General features: G+C 44.8%; 1 protein-coding gene across 3 annotated transcripts in view; it reads left to right on the top strand.

The window, feature by feature from the left end:
* Positions 1–17501, top strand: part of LOC144773252 (ATP-binding cassette sub-family C member 5-like) — a 2136031-nt gene that overhangs the window by 1574606 nt on the left and 543924 nt on the right. For all 3 annotated transcript variants that reach the window (XM_078658154.1, XM_078658153.1, XM_078658155.1), the window contains one exon: positions 8736–8920. In XM_078658154.1, coding sequence (XP_078514280.1) covers positions 8736–8920 — 185 coding nt within the window. The remainder of the gene's footprint in view (positions 1–8735; positions 8921–17501) is intronic.

Genomic DNA, 17501 nt, shown 5'->3' with positions numbered 1-17501 from the left:
TCACTCACATAGTCTCTTTCCTGTTTACACCTTAGGGTTTGTGCTGTTGGTGGGCCCATCTTATCCCCCACCATATATGCACGTCTTTTCAGATGTTAAAGGGACACTTTTGGTCTCTTTGTATATAGGATTCGCGTAGTTGCCCCCGGTTGTCAGTTTAATGTGTGGCCTTGGTGTGGGATGCAACTCTGATTGCCTATCTTCTTCCTCTAGCTGTTGCGTTTTTTGTTGCTGCTCATAAACATTTAAGGTTGGCCATTATATCTATATAATTTTAATACCTTGAAGGCATGCCACATTCCATACATGGATATCTCGTACCACTCATTTAAACCGAAGTACTTATCTATATTATTAATGATTCCTTTAAATATTGAGTCCTTAAATAGGGGTGTAGTCCCCATCTCGAGTACTTTACTCTCTGATTAAATTGCCATGGTTAGAAACAGTGATAAAGGCAATATCTGACATTGTTACCTCAAGGACTAACACCTTGGACAACAATATGCGATCAGTGATCCTGAGAGTAATACGTAAACTCCTTATCAGCTGCATGTTTCTCCAGCCAAACGTCTATTAATCCCAGTTCCCCTTTAGTGCCTTCTTAACCCCTTCCACACTGATGACGAGCTCAGCTCGTCATGAGGTACACCTCTTGTATGCTCATGACGAGCTGAGCTCGTCATGAACCGCGGGATTCCACGATTCTCAGCGCACAGCGGGAAAACGCGTAGCGCGCATGTGGATAAAGGCCATAGAGAAGACACCTGCCTTAAGCTCTTATCTGTCTGTGAGTCCCACACCAAGCTGAAGAGAAGACTCCTGTAAGTATATTTTTCACTTCAGGTATTTCTGCCATGAAGTTTAAACATTTTTTAAGAAAGAAATGTGCCAAATTCAGTCCATGTATTGTCACAATTACCACTGGATAGCCAAGCAATGTACCTGTCAGTATTAAATGTCTTCCTCCTTGTCCGGTTTCACCTCTTATATGTCTAACTGTTAGTCTTGTCTAATATAGATTGTCACTCTGTTTTGTTTAGTTTTAGCAGTGAAGTGATGTACCCTGGGAAACATACAATGCATTATCATACTTTGATCCTGTCTCGTGAGGTGAATTTCCCGAAGGCAAATAATGTCCTGTTGATCATCTCTTATGCATTTGCAAATGAACCCACTCTTTATAGTGCTCTTCAGACTTATGGGGCCTTATTTATGAAGGCCTTGCGCCACCAGTGCATCACTTTTAAAATGGGAAAAAGTGACGCACCGGCGGCGCAAGGCCTTCATAAATAAGGCCCATGGTGTTTACAGAGACTGTTTAACCATTAACAAACACTTCATACTTAACAGGGTACACTATCTTTGAATTCTCAGCTATCTCCGATAAGTACTTTTTCACCATATGGTTAGCACCCTCCCTCCCAACTCTCAACCCTGACATTTTGGGTCCCTCTATATGGATCTTTAGTGCAGAAACCGAAATCATTAAACACAAACAGTTTTCATGAACTGTTACTCGATGTTCAAGAGGCAACATTTAGACTGGTTTTCCCCTAACAGCTCACCCCAGAAAAAAGGTTCCCAGTCTCTGTGGTCACGATAGCATAGGGGTATTATACCAAACCAACTCTCTTTTTTCTATTACAATATCTGAAATTCCATGTTCATTTTCCCCACTGAGAATCATGTAGATTGTTGGGTCTCATCGTCCAATTTAGTGCTGCATTTAGACTTACCTCCAATTGGGTTCTTCTGCTCTGTCTTAGGTCTCTCACCCTTAGGTCCTGTCCATTGTTTAAACCACCTTACCAACTCAAGGGTGTCACCCATGACAGATTGTCACGTCAACATCTGGGCCACGCTGCTTTATTTGATTTTTTAATTAAATTAAATATTTTTTACTTCCTCAAAACTTGATGCAAGTTATCTATTGCTTTATTTGTGACTTTTAAAAAAAAGTTATTTGAATCCATTTTTATCAAAGTGTTAATATGAACATTACAAAAATTACATTTACATTTTTATTTGAAACAATAGTTAATAAACTTTAAAATAATTTAAATGCCTTTTAATATAAATGTTCTTTAATTTATTTTACATATTTCACTGTGTTAGAGGGCGCTAGGTGGCGCACAACCGTGATGGCCGCACACCAGTGAGGCTCTCGCCAGTTGGGCGTGCAAAAACACTTCAGACTCATCCTGAGAAGTCTCCTGAACTCCAAATGCAGTGAAATCGGCGGTGCAACAGCAGAGGAATACGAGGGTGGAGTGTGACCCGAAACAGAGCTCAGCGCGACCTGGCAGAGAGCTCGACATTGCGGCGCATGAGGGGCGCAATCGTGCACGGGGACAGAAGCGTGGCAGCGGTCACTACGAGAGACTGCGGCTGAGTGCACGTGCACAGGCCGAACCTGATCGGAAGAGCAATAGAGGTGTGGGAAAGGGAGGACGTTATTCAGGCACCATAGAGATATACCACATTAAGGTGAGCCCCAACTGAGAGAGCGGATAATCGACCCGCCGATCTGACATCTGACCTGTTGACTTGGGAGATACGGACGGCTCCCGGTGTGGATGTAATCTGGCGGGCGGCTCAGGCATCACAAATAAAAGAAGAGCGACTGGCAGTGTGTACATAGCTACAAGTGCTGGGCGGGCTGCAGAGAGTGACCAAAGCGAAAAGGGCGCGATAGCGGGGCCACAGAGATATCAATGCTGCAAACGGCGGAAAGTGCTACACCAGAGATCTGGTATACCGCTGCGCAGAGGGCGCCATCTTTCCCTCACTAGATTGGAGTGTACTTAACAACTCAAATCCATCTGCACACGGGGCATTTGGTTTAGTGGACTGCAGGTACCCAACATCGCGGTTAAGTCAGAACTGTGCCTTCACTGCGGCAAGTCACTGGGAGCAGAAACGACAGCGGCCATTTTAAGACACTGCCGGGTAGCCGGGGAGATCCCACATTGGGTAGCGTCAGGGCTATATTGCATCCCCGTGATTGTTAGCTCAGTTGACACCCAGTAAGCACCATGGGCAGGACGGATACGAAGCAGACTAAGATACCGTTTGATGCACGCAAAGTGCCCAAAACTACCACTACAGACAATGCTGACTCGGACACTGCCGAAGGCCAGGTGGAGGACTGGAACGCACTCCTACTCAGTATGAAATCCAGTCTGACTTCAATTTATGCGAAAATGGCTGGACTCTGTGGTGCACAAACTTGATCAGCACGACAGGAGGCTTAAAGAGGCGGAGACTAGGGGTTTCAGACTTAGAGGATGGGGCCTCAGGGACCAGGGAGGAGGTCTTGCAAATGGACAAGCGTCTTAAAATCATTGCTGAAAAAAACGAAGACTTGGAAGTCCGGTCCCAATGGAACAATGTTCGCATTTTGAGCCTAGCTGAATCAACCAGCACGGGCCGCATGGAGGACTTTATTGAAAAACTATTGATTGAGCTCTTTGGCAGGGAGTCCTTTTCTGCACATCTTACAATTGAAAGAGCACACAGGTCCCTGCCTGCGCATCCACCTCCGGGGGCTCTCCCAGTCATAGTAAGATTCTTAAATTACCGAGACCGCGACATAGTCCTGCGCCTGGCCAGAGAGAAGAAGCAAGTCCAATATGAAAATGCCACTCTTGTGTTCTATCCAGACTTTACACAGAACGTGCAGGAAGCGCGATGCAAATACGCAGCAGTGAAGAAGAAACTCCAGACACTAGGCATTCCATATGCGATGCTTTATCCAGCCAAACTCCGTACTACACACCTCAGCAAGCAGCACTTTTTTCAAAACACCACAGCAAGCGGAGGAATACCTTAAGAGACATCATCGAATGGCACCTATAGAGTCGGATACCAGGGCGCGATCCAGATCCCAATCGCCAACATCCGCTCCAGACTGAAAACTCTGCTAACCACTATAATGGCAGATTGGCTTACGTGACTACGACCGATAAAAGATGTGAATATGAGAAACCACCAGATGAATGATGACTTGACCAAGGAGACTAATAATGTGCCCGCCCGGACACTCACCCTCCTCCCACGAGTGCTACAGGTCTAGCAAAGACCCAAGAGCAAGTGGGTGCGAATATGGAGGGGAGAAGGCAGGTCGTTGGCCCCTAGTGCATGCTATGAGAGGGAGCTCCTAGCAAATCTAGTCAGGCCACCTAGGTTCTTTAATTACATAGCTGAGATTCAGGATTCGAAAGGGGATATACATAGGAACCTCCCGGAACAGCTGCATATATTTGAAGAATATTATAAGAACTTGAACACTACACACAGGGGGCAGCCACTCGATCTTCCGCAATACTTTGAAGATATGGCCTTGGCCCGGCTTGGAAATACCAAACAGAAATTTCTGAGTTTAGACATTGAGCTAGATGAGATTACTGAGGCTATTATGCAAATGCAATCAGGACAGCCTACCCATAGAATTTTCTAAGACCTATGCGGAACAACTAGCGCCTATTTTCAAATAGGTCTTTTTCGAGGCCAGGAAAGAGGGAAAACTCCCGAGGACCATGCGAGAGGCTCAGATAGTCTCCCTACTCAAACCGGATAAACCCCCACAATGATGCAAATCTTATTGTCCCCTTTCATTAATTAATTGTGACACGAAGATATTAGCGAAAGTCCTCTCCAATCTATTAATGGAGAGACTGGCCCAGCCGGATCAGTCAGGCTTCATCCCCAACCGAGCAACTTTGCATGACCTTAGAACATTGCTGGCTGTGCTTCAAGACATTGATTCCAATAGCTCGGCAGTGGCTGTTTTCCTTGATGCCACTAAGGCATTTGATTTGGTGGATTGGGACTATTTGATAGGTACCCTGAAATATATAAGGGTTCCCCCTTCATTCCTGGGCTGGGTGGAACTCTTTTATACGCAACCGATAGCCACAGTGTTATTGAATGAAGCTAGATCCAACAGATTTGCCATTACCAGAAGCACGAGACAGGGCTGCCCCCTCTCCCCCATCCTGTTCGCTCTAGCAATAGAACGCCTAGCTGCAAAAATAAGACAGCATCATAAAGAGAGGGTGTTGGTATACCCTTCTAGACAACTCATAATATCCCTCTATGCTGATGATATGACATTATTGGCCCGATGTAGGTAGGCATTTACCGGTCGGTAACGGCCGAATTCGGCCGTTACCGACCGGTAAATGCCTTTTCCAATGTAGGGGGCATGTATTTACAGATTCAGTATTTTTACCGAATCTTTATTTACCGAATCGGTAAAATTACCGAATTGGTAAATACAGACTCGGTAAAAATACTGAATCTGTAAATGCAGATGTAGGTGGCGCTTTAACCAGTGCCACAGGCCCCTCTGAATTCGTTATTTACCATGTAATACTATTGCATGGTAAATAACGAATTCAGGTGTACATGCACATCTGTGCATATACACCTGTGCCATGTGACACACAGACATGCCCTTAGGGCATGTATGTGTGCCACATGGCACACAAGCCTGACATTGGGGTGCTACAGGGTGTCAAAGTGACACCCCGTTCCCCCTGGCAGGATTCGGTATTTACCGATTCGGTAATTATTGATTCGGTATTTGCCATTAATACCTATGGGCTTCAAGGCCCTTAGGAATCAATGGCAAACACTGATTCGGTATTTACCGAATCGGTAAATACCGAATCATACAGATTCGGTAATTTAAAAAGAAAATTTACCTACATCTGCCTACTTCATATTTACCTACTCTTAAATACTGAATCGGTATGATTCGGTATTTAAGAGTAGGTAAATCTAAATTACCTACATCGGGCCCCTGATATCAAAAATCCCCGTGACAATTTAAATCCAGTGCTTCGGGAAATAACCAGATTCGGGGGCTATCTCTGGCATACAGATTAACTGGTCCAAATCAGCAGTTTATCCCTTAACAGACTCGACCAAACCCTATAACTTAGATTATCCATTAGCCTGGAAGTGTGACCGCGTTTAATATTTGGGAATAAACGTCACAAGGGACAAAGGAGAGTTGTTGCGTAGCAATTATGGAACCGCCAATAGACAAGGTGACTGACACTGTTACTAGATGGCTCACATTACCCCTTTTCATGGCTGGGCGCATATCACTGGTTAAAATGGTCCTTTTGCCCAAATTTCTTTATCTATTTGTTAACATACTGTATCACCCGGGTGGTACTTTTTTAAACGTTGAAGACACAGGTGACTCGACTGATCTGGGGGGGACGTCAAGCCAGACTCAGTCTTGCCACACTGATGCTACATTACTCTCAAGGGGAGTTTGAGGTACCTAATTTTGAATAATACTATTACTGTGCGCAAGCACACTTTGCAGTGTTTTGGTTCCCCCCCTATATGCCACATTTAGCAATAGAAGATGGATACATGAATCCCGCCACACCCTCGTCATACCTGTTTATGCCAAGCGGGAACCGGCTACGCGACCCATCCACAGTAGACTGCACTGTCACAGCTTGGAGAAAGATAGCTACTAAACTTGAGTCCCCAATGATGTATTCCCCCAAAATGCCACTGATCCGGCACCCAGCGCTACAAGTCACATCTGAGGGAATATGTAGATGAATGCTAGACAAGCTACAACACACAGTGTGGGAGGATCTCTATTTGGCAGGTACATTCCGGACTGAGGAACAGTTTTTCGGTACACATGACCCTACTACCATAGAACTCTTCATGTACACAAGGGTTCGCCAGAGTGTGAGGGCTGCTACCCCCACATATCCCCTAGAACCACAGACATTAAAGCCGCTACATGCACTTTTACAGCCGGGGGCCCCTTAAGCGTGGTATTTCCCTTTTAATAATAATAATAATAATAATAATCCACATTTGTATAGCGCACAATCACCCGTTAGGGTCTCTAGGCGCTGGGGGCCGTCGGGAAGATTAAGCAAGCTATTGCCCAGAGTCACATGGTGCTGGGCTAACCTGCCGCCGGAGCCGGGGATCGAACCCTGATCCCCAGATTCCAGCGTCAGTCGCCCGGGCCGCGGCGCTACACCTCTTCCTCCTTTTACAAACATGTCCAGACCGCCACACAGCTGAGTGCTCCTGAAGCACGTTCGGTGTGGGATGGTGATCTTGAAATGCCTCTGACAGACGAGCAGTGGGAGTTTAGCTGTTCGCAAACAGTAGCCCTCACAGCCAATAGTCGGCTGTGGCTTTTACATTATAAGTATGTGCACAGATTGTACTATACGCCTGCCAAACTCCATAAATTCAAGCAGCGAGAAGATGACAGATGCGCCAGATGCAGGAGGAAGGGGGCGGATTTTTATCACTTGGAGTGGCAGTGCACACAGGTACAGGTCTACTGGACACAGGTGTTCGAGGGAATGTCCAGCATGTTAGATACACTGATACAACCAGCCCCACACATAGCACTGCTGGGTTGCACCCAGGAGATCAATACGACACATAAAAAGGTTTTGGCATTGGTTTCCTTATAGCAAAGCGCAGACTTGCATGTAAATGGGGAAGGGGGCGAGCCCCCAAGTTCAAGGACTGGGTTAAAGACTTGACAACATGGCAGGAACAATCACTGTGCCACGCTGAACTGCTCCCACTAAGTTCAAGACCTAAAAACATATGGGCTCCGCTCACACAGTACCTCCTCTCTCAGAGAAAAGAAGAGAGCATGACGCAAGAAGACCGCCCCACATGTGATGAGCAGGGGCAGAGTTAATGTGATGCAAGGGCAGAAATAATAGAGTGTTGTCGGACTCAAGGCGGGGTTAACTGTATTGAACACGAAAAATAGATCAAGGACAGTGGAGAATACACTTTCAGCCTGAAAGATATGGGGTGATAATGCATATTGGTATGTGTTCTTATGCTATAAACTGATAGGGCAAGGCGGAAGGGACAGTTGAGGGTTAAGTTTCTAATGTTTTGGGAGCTAACATATCATGATGTGTAACACATACTCGTTTCATGCTACTGATGTTTTGTACACTCTGATAATACAATAAAGAAATTTCAATAAAAAAACATATTTCCCTGTGTTATCTCCTGCCTCAGTTGATTTCTCTGGGCGTGTGTTGCAATACCGATTGGTTGGCTGTGTGTGGTGCTTGACTTACTCCAAGGCTGGGGTGCAGAACATGCAAGATTGTTTTGTCAGTAGCAGAACTGTAGTTCATTTAAATGTTTATTTTGCAAAATACAACTGTCTTTCCCTTAGGTGTATGTGTGTGTTTTGTATTAGCATGCTCCTCCCTGAAGACCCAATTTCTCTTAACCCCGTCCATTTTGTAGTAATAATTCCCCATTTCAAACCAGTTCCTTGTCGCTCCCACATTTACTAAAAAATTCAGCACCCATATATGAATGCGTTCACCAATGGAGCGGCGGTGTATGTACAGAAAAGATGGGAGCGATGGATGTGGAGATCTCTGGGCAGAAGTTTGTGATTTGCATTTTGGAGAGGGTATAGTAGCGCTACGTTACGTACTCCAAAATAACTTTTGTAAATAAGCCGCTATTCATGCACTTGTGTTTGCTTTCCAAAACAAATAAATATTAATAAACAGTGTTTGAATCTGTCATTGATTCTTGCACGCTCTTTGTATTTTCTTGGTTAAGAGTACATAAGTAATATCTACCAATGAAAAGAGGTCACAAAACCTAAGATAAATTGAATCAACACTGAAATGCTATTTCCCAAATATTATTTGAGTAATTTGTTCCGTATATTTTTACAGGTCCGCTCATGCAGGCAGAGGAAAAGGGGAGTGGTTCGGTGCCATGGTCGGTGTTTGGCGTTTATATCATGGCATCTGGAGGTGCAATTGTATTCCTTGGGAATGTGCTGGTCTTCATATTGAACACAGGGAGCATTGCGTTCAGCAACTGGTGGCTTAGTTACTGGATAAAACAGGGAGATGGGGTGAGTGCAGTCACACATCAAATACACACTTTTCATAAACATGAAAGTCAATTTAAAATTATAAAAATGATTAGTATGTAGCCATCATCTTATTAAGCATGCCTTTGAATGATTGAATGCTAATGTAATGAGTTCATTCCCACAAATAAACAGCCTGAAGTTTCTCAAAGACACATTTTTCAGTCAAAAATGTATTTTAAAACTATAGTATGATGCTGCAGGTGCCAAAACTGTTGAAAAGAAATAGAATATTGCAAGGCTGTCTTGCATTCACCAATGGCTTTCTTCCTCAGACCCTTTATGGCATGTTGCTCACTAAGTCGGGTGTGACAGCTAAGTTGGCTAAAAGTTGAATGAGTTTGTGGTCAACTCCATTCCTGTATCTGAAAGTCGTGCATAGTATTCAGTGCCCAATTTTACTATATACATGAACAGGTGTTTTAGGGGGATCTTTCAGTACTGTTACCTACAGTGGCCACGTCCAAGGCAAGTTGAATTCCAGGAATTAAGGCAGGGAAATGTGGTTCTTACTGGCTAATATACGAGACCGCAAAAGACACACATTTGATGGACGGAATGCAGAACAAATCAAAACATTCTCCCCCAGTCAAGAGATCTGGGTTAAATCCATCATTCTTTTACTCACCATGCCACCCCAGTTTAGATCTGGCCATATGCAAATCAGTCTTGACCCTGCGCCTCATGGAAACAGTCCAGCCCGAACTGCCAAGCCAGGTCCTCGCTGAACTGGAAACAAGCATCCTAGGAGCGGTTTCGGGGTTTCACCCCTCTTCAGCCAGGATAGCTTGAATCCAGTAGCACAGTGAGCCCGGGACCTACGTCTAGGCATACCGAACTGCCAAGCCAGGTCCTCCCTGGACTGGAAACAAGCATCCTAGGACCAGTTTCGGGGTTTCACCCCTATTCAGCCAGGATAGCTTACAATCAGTGGCATAGTGAGCCCGGGACCTGCGTCTAGGCATACCCGGTGCACTTAGGGCGAGAAAGCCAAAGACACAGAATTGATGGACGGAATGCAGAACAAATCAAAACATTCTCTCCCAGTCAAGAGTTCTGGGTTAAATCCATCATTCTTTTGCTCACCATGCCACCCCAGTTTAGACCTGGCCATATGCAAATCAGTCTTGACCCTGTGCCTCATGGGAACAGTCCAGCCCAAACTGCCAAGCCAGGTCCTCCCTGGACCGGAAACAAGCATCTTATGACCAGTTTCGGGGTTTCACCCCTATTCAGCCAGGATAACTTGAATCCAGTGGCACAGCGAGCCCGGGACCTACGTCTAGGCATACCCGGCGCATTTAGGGTGATAAAGCAAAAGACACACAATTAATGGACGGAATGCAGAACAAATCAAAACATTCTCCCCCAGTCAAGAGATCTGGGTTAAATCCATCATTCTTTTGCTCACCATGCCAGACCACCATTTCACGAACATAACATTAACCCACTGTTACTCAGGCACACCGTCATAGTTTTAAAAAACAAAACAATAATTGACAAAGCCATTTTTTTATTTTTTTTATAAACATGATAGTTCTTCACTGATTGATGAGTTGGCGAAAGTGGTTTATTTCAAGAATGAGTCTGTTGTTGGTTGAATGGATAATTAGTAGGTGCACAGGTAGATGAGTGACTGGGTGCATGGAAAAATAATGAATGTTTAGTGAGTGCATGGAGGGATGAATGTGTTCTGACCGATTAAGTGCACGGATGGTGGAATGGGTACGGGTTAAGATGAATAGAAAGGAGCAGAGGTCTCAGGAACCATTAGTAAAAACACCAGCAATGACAAACCATTTGCTGGCAAGTGACAGACGCTTGGGTACATATAAAAACTAGTCGTCATTATCCAAAAGACAAAGACCATAAAAGCTGTGTGCTCAGTTACATATATTTGAATGTATGCTGATTGATCAAAAGGTCCGTTTGTCTCTGACAACAGTTAAAAGATTTTATGATGTTACTTCTAATCATAGATTCCTCATGTTTACAAGATTCTCAAGCACCACACTGGATCTAGAAGCTTTAAACAGCACTGGTCCTGTGAGCCAGTAAGTGATGTAGTGCAACACAGTTGGCTTTGTTCCACCTCGAAGTGACGCTAGAGCCACATATATGGGCTAAGCGGAACTTCTTCTGATCCCAGCACTCTCCCACGGAGAAGTCGAAAGGGCATCAAGGTGCCACTTGGTCTCGCTCCTGAACTCGTTCAGAGGAACCGATTTCGCAACTATCCAGATGCACCTCTTCATCTTTGAATCTTTGGCATTGTTCCGAAACCCCTCTGGTGTGTTTTCATACTTCAAGGATCCGTGGAGGCCTCCAGTCTGATTACTTCCAGCAGATTTGTCCTCTGTGCCATCTATGCCTCCCAAAACAATCTTGGATTCTGCACTGGCTTCAGAGCCGACTTCCACTCTGGCAACTAAATCCACATAGATCCCTTCAACATAGATGCAGGTCCTGATGCTACCAGTGCTGGGGGAGGTCTTGTTACTGATTCTGATATCTGCCTCTGAGCTGAACTTGCCCCTACCTTCACTAAGTTCGCATCCTGAATTCACACCAACACATCCAGCCCCAGTACAATTTGATTCAGACAAGAATCTCCCTCTAGCATGGGACAGTGTTCCTATGCTCCACTACCTTTTCTGCATTGACTCTGATCAAAGTCAGAACAGCCTTCCAAGATGATCATGGAGATGATTTACAACCCACATGAAGATGATGACAATCTATACATGGAATTACATGAGGCAAGTGGATTTGAAATGTCTCCTGATACTGGGTTGATCCCCCTCCCCAGGTCCATCAACACAAGACATTGTTTCTTTTGCCATACTGGTAAGATATGCAGCAGAAGTGTTGGACTAAAAACTTATTTCTGTGTAAATTAGGACAGATATTCTCTAGGAGGTTTTGAAGCCTGGACAGTCTTCCTCTGAACCTTTAGCACTGTTTAATAAGGCCCTAACTGACACCTTAATTGACATCTATGCCTTGTTCTTGCCCACTGGTAAACAAGCACGTAGCAAGAGGTGACAGGACAGCACCAAGACCCTGATTTTTTTATGCAGTATCCTACGCTAGAAAGTCTGGTGATACAAAGTTCTACCAGCAAGGTAAACCCCAAATCATTCTCTTTGACCAGAGTATAATTGACGTGAAACAACAAAAGGTTTGGCTAATCTGCAGTAAGGCCAAGCCGTATAAACTAAGAAACAACAACCAATTGCCAATACTGCAATTTACTCATATCAGAGATCAACCATGAAGAACAGACTCAAACTGTTTCTTCAAACCAATTATTCAGTTGAATTAATCCATTTATTTCAATTAAGGAATCACAACACATTACTTCGACAACAACTTTTCTTCTTTATCAAAAAAAATGGCATTAAATCCACAGGAGAGAGGAAGGAAAGGAATCCTATCTAAAACCTTTGTACTCACTTATAACTAAGATTCAATCAAACATTCATTCGTGAATCCTCAATCATACTCATATGTACACTTCTTACAGGCATCGTGCAAACAATTTGGAAAGGAAAAGGGGGGGGAAAAAAGCAAATCAAAAAATGACAATAAATCTATTTAACACAATTAGTGTTAATTCAATGGTACACTTAAAGCGTACTTGCAAAGAAACAGTCACAAATTTATACAGTAGGCCATCTAAACATTACAAAAATATTCAAATGGTTTTTCAAGTATTTAAACGATTGGCCTAGCATGGTGATGGTCGACGCGTTTCCAGTTCCTTGGGAGAGGAACTCTCTTCAGGACCTCAGAATGGTTCTCAAATTTCACATATTTTTCTGTTCTTCTCCATAGTAACATTCATTCGTTTTGAATTGCGTATGATGTATCCCCGTGGGGGGCTTCAATTATTCATTAGCTCAAAGCTTGATCCAGTGAGTGCCTTACGTGCCTCTTTTCTGTAATCACTTCTTTGTTTTAGTAGTTGATTTAGATCTGATGTATGAATCAGCGTGTTTCCTGCTCGTCTCTCTCCACTCTGTCTGTTTGGAGTTTTCCAAACAGACATCCCTCTGTAAGTACTTGGTAAAAAAGGGTCCCGACCTTCCCTCACAAGGAATACAAACAAATGATATGCTCTAGGGTTTCTTTATTACATGATAATAGGATGACAAAAGAAAGAAATAACTAAACATCACAGTAAACATTAGTAGCAATCATCAACACATACATGTACATAAAAATAAAAGACATAGTTAGATATAATAAGTATACATGGAACACCTCACCATCTTGGCATCTGAAGAAGGGTCCATTTCTCTTTCTCTCTCTGGTTGGGTCAGGACTCTCTGTTCCACAAACACGACTGCACGTCTGTACCGTGATGTATCACCAGACCGCCAAACCACCAGACCAGCATCTCACCCTCTCTCGGACCCCCTTTCTCTAATATAGAATGCAGCTCTCCATCGAAGTTTCTAGCTAACTCCGCCTCCAGTTCTCATTGGATTCCTGTACCACCTCGTACCAAGAGCACACAAGCAGCTGGCAAAGCGTTTTGCTATGACTCGGCACGAAGAGAGTACATTCTTCTTGATAAGAACCGGTCCTGTCTGGTTCACTACTGGTGAACAACACATGTAATCTAAAATATAACCTCTCACCTACAGAGGCTCAGAATATGGCTGCAGTTTATAATATGGAGTTGCTCAAGCATAGGCCTCTACTACTTGGAAAGCAGAATGATATTAGACCACGTCAAAGCCAATAGGCTAAAGTCATAATTCACCTAACTCAAATAACACTATGCACTTAATCCATCAGTATCCACTATGGAGCACATGTGTGCACCATCACCAACAACACTGTACCTAGACATCCCATACCTTCTATTCTTTGGCAAGATTTTTCTAATGCAAGACCATCCTACATTAAGGCTAAAGTAACATAGCACACTAAAGTCAGCACACAATGGTGGTGATCGAGGGTCATCACAGAGCATCAGACCACTAAAGTGGCTGATTCACTACAGTCGCCATGAAGGGCACCGGTGCAGCAAGGATGGCAGCAGAACCACGGGCTCCGATGTAGCCTTCCTAGTCAGACAGGGTCCCAAGGAGGGCATGCAATGAAGGTTGTCACGAAGGGTACTGGTGCAGCAAAGATGGCAGCGGAACCCCGGACTCCTGTGCAGCCTTCCTAGTTGGGAAGTGCCCTGAGGCGGTGAGTGGCTTATGTGCCTCAGACAGAGAGGAGGAGCTGCAGCCGTGGGCAGAGGGAGGAGACACGGAAAGTGTCAGACATGTTAAAAGGGAAACTTAGGGTGAGATACGGACACTAGAAGATGGTCCTGTAAGTGGGTAAGAGGAGGGGAGGAAAGGTGTTCAACGAGTGGTGACCATAGTAAAACAGTAGATTTAGTGTAGGACACACCGCAGTACTCAGCAGTGTCGCTGTCTCCAGAGTTACATACCTGTTTGCAGCAGTCTTTACTCTTTAGTTCAACTTGTGTTCAAATTGATCGTATTCACAACATCACCAAAAACCGGTAAGCTTATAGCCAGACTATGCGACGGTCTCTAATTACATGCCAGGGTTCACCATGTTAGTGACGTCAAGACCTCACCTTGCGGGGGGGTTAGAAATGCCATGCATGAGTGCGGTTGTAGCTGTCTGGGCAGTTAATTACGTTGCGGCTGCCGGGTTACTTAAATATATTGTATAAGCCAAAGAAAAACTAGAGATTGAATTATATGGCATCCGGCAGAATGTCGGCAAGTCCTGGAAATTCCATAACAGACATAAACGTCTGTAAGATAAAGTGCGACATCCATGAATTGGGCACCATGCTGAGCCTGGAAAACGCTCGCAGGTGGAGGAGAGCAAGTGTCTGTGAAAGAAAAAATGTGGTGTCCATGAATCTGGTGCCGTGCTGAGCTAGGGAAACACTCATTCAAATAAAAAAAAACTCTGAACAGAAAGAAACCTAGAAAAAAGCAGACGCCTCCAAGTCCTGCGGCGATACTCCATGGTGTGATCAACTTGGAAAAAGGAGGGACCAGGAAGCCAAATTACCCATAAGGAACCAAGTATTTTTACAAGATAATTGACTTGAGAAATCCAAAGCGATGGGAGGAGTCAACCTCCACAAAGTACATACAACAGATCATTCTGCAGTGCAAGCTCTGTAGGCTCAATATAAAAAAGATGAGAACAGTTACTAAGGCCCCAAAGTTGTATTTTCCTCTATAACATATAGTAAAATTAGTCAAACACACACTGCTTGACAGCTTTTTGTGTCCCTGGGCTAATTGGCAATCAACCCCGTCTGGCTTGTGGAAGACTTAGCTAAATGTGGCTAACAAAAGACCACAAACTTACAACACCTCTCAGATGTAGTGGACTACTCAATGCGAGTGCATGCATAACAAATTAGCATTGTTCTTAATTCCACACACAATTGAGAAATAGGTGCAAGCAAGCATACTGCTGCCTCACAGAGAGAAATATTATTAGAGGGAACATTGCTTCCAGGTATACCTAAACACGTCTACTGCCTGGTAGGAATGTATTTTTCTTTGGTTTACCATGTGAATCGAAATTTGCCTAGCCTTGTAACGGTAAGTTTCAATTCTATTAAGGACACAGAGGCGAGGATTATGCTTTTCCTTCTTCGCTCTTTAGTCAATGAACAAAACACAGCAGCCAGAAAAGTCCAATATAAGCTCTAAATCCTAGAACAAGGATAAATCTTAAAATACATAAAAGAAAACCACTCAGATTTGCATAATAGACTACAAATCCCATCAGTCCATCAAGAATAGAGCACCGAGTAGTCCTTCGCCAATGTCCATGACAGGTATGTAGGACGTCCCTCCTGTGACCACTTCCTCTTTCTTTGCGTGAGTCACGCCATGATCCTACTGGTCTTGTTTCGAACCTTCATTTCCTAGTAGAAAAAATACAAAGGCGTAAGCGGTGTAAAAAAATACATCCACACGCTCCAAGTAAAACCTCCACTACCATTGCAAAGTTCTTGAACAGGTTAGTAGAAGAAAACCTGACTACTTACTTTAGTACGGGTGGGATCGCTTCCGAAGGTGGCCTGGGAGGGATAATCCTCGCCTCCGTGTCCTTAATGGAATTGAACCTTACCGTTACAAGGCTAGGCAAATTTCGATTCTATGTCAGGACTGGAGGCTTCAGATTATGCTAGTTTAAAGCTTACTCACCACCAAATGTGCAATGTCCACCACAGGTTTAAAATAAAACCTTTTGAAAGTGGAATCCGAGGACCAATCCGCAGCACGCATCAAGTCCTCCAAACGGGCTCCCAACGAGAAAGCCTTAGAAGCCATGGCCCCTCTAGCCGCGTGGGCACAGAGCACCTTTTTATCGATACCTGCTTCTTGCATGATCCACCTCACCCACCTGGCAATGGTGGGGGATGAGACAGCTTTGTGTGGCTTTCGCAAAGCAATAAGCAATTGTCGTTTGCCCGGGGGGCGAAGTTCTAGAGTCAACTCCTCATACGCCTTCATGCATTGAACCACACACAATTTGGGAGCGTCCACAAAAGCTGGGTACAAAATCGCCCTTGACGGGCATTTTGTGCGATGCCCCATTTTGAAGGTCACCCCTTCCGGTGAAAAAACTCTCGCCGAGATATCCAAAGCCCATACGTCAGAAACCCGCCGACAGGACACCGGACATAAAAGCATTGCCAACTTTGCCGACAGTTCCTTCAAAGAAAGATACCTATTAGGTTGCCATGACAGGAAAAGATTCAAGATGAGATTGACGTCCCAGAGAACAGAGTAACGCAGGTTCCGGGACAAGGAGAGGCGGATACCCCGCAGCAGTCTACGAACAAAAGGATGTTCTCCGACTGGCGCTCCCTCCACTGGATGGTGAGCTGCCAAAATCGCCAAAAGCATTGCGTTAATAGTGCGATATGTTAGGCCGGTTGAGGCCGATACTGCCAAAAAATTCAGCACTGGAACGACGCCTGCAACCAGGGGATCCAGGTCCTTTCGAAGACACCAGCGGGTCCATTTATTCCAGGCGGAGCGATACCGCTTCGCAGTACTGACTGCCCAGGCTTTTGACAGGAAATTCTCAGCTGATCTCGAAAGGCTAGGGAGCGACCAGCGTCGCATGAAAGCCGCCATGCCATGAGGTGGAGAGAACTCTGCATTACCAGATGATGGGGTTCCCCGTCCGCGTTGAGAAGAAGACACAGAAATTGGGGGAGTAGGATTGGAGAATCACAAGAAAGTTCCAGAAGAACCGGAAACCAAACTTGAGACCTCCATAAGGGTGTCACCATCACCACCTCTGCCTCCTGACGGCGAAGTTGGGCCGCCGCCCGCACCACAATCGAAAACGGAGATAACGCGTAGGCCCTTTCCTGACTCCACTCCTGGAGAAAGGCGTCCGTGGCCTCCGCGAGAGGATGCGGCCTCCAGCTGAAGAACTGCGGGAGCTGGTGGTCTAACTGCGACGGAAAGAGGTCCACAGAGAACGGACACAAAAGACCGTCCAGCCACCGGTTAACTTGAATGTCCATTTTCCACTGACT

Source organism: Lissotriton helveticus, chromosome 8 (genome assembly GCF_964261635.1).
Source record: "Lissotriton helveticus chromosome 8, aLisHel1.1, whole genome shotgun sequence".
Lineage (NCBI taxonomy): Eukaryota > Metazoa > Chordata > Amphibia > Caudata > Salamandridae > Lissotriton > Lissotriton helveticus.
This window is presented reverse-complemented; position numbering and strand designations above follow the sequence as displayed.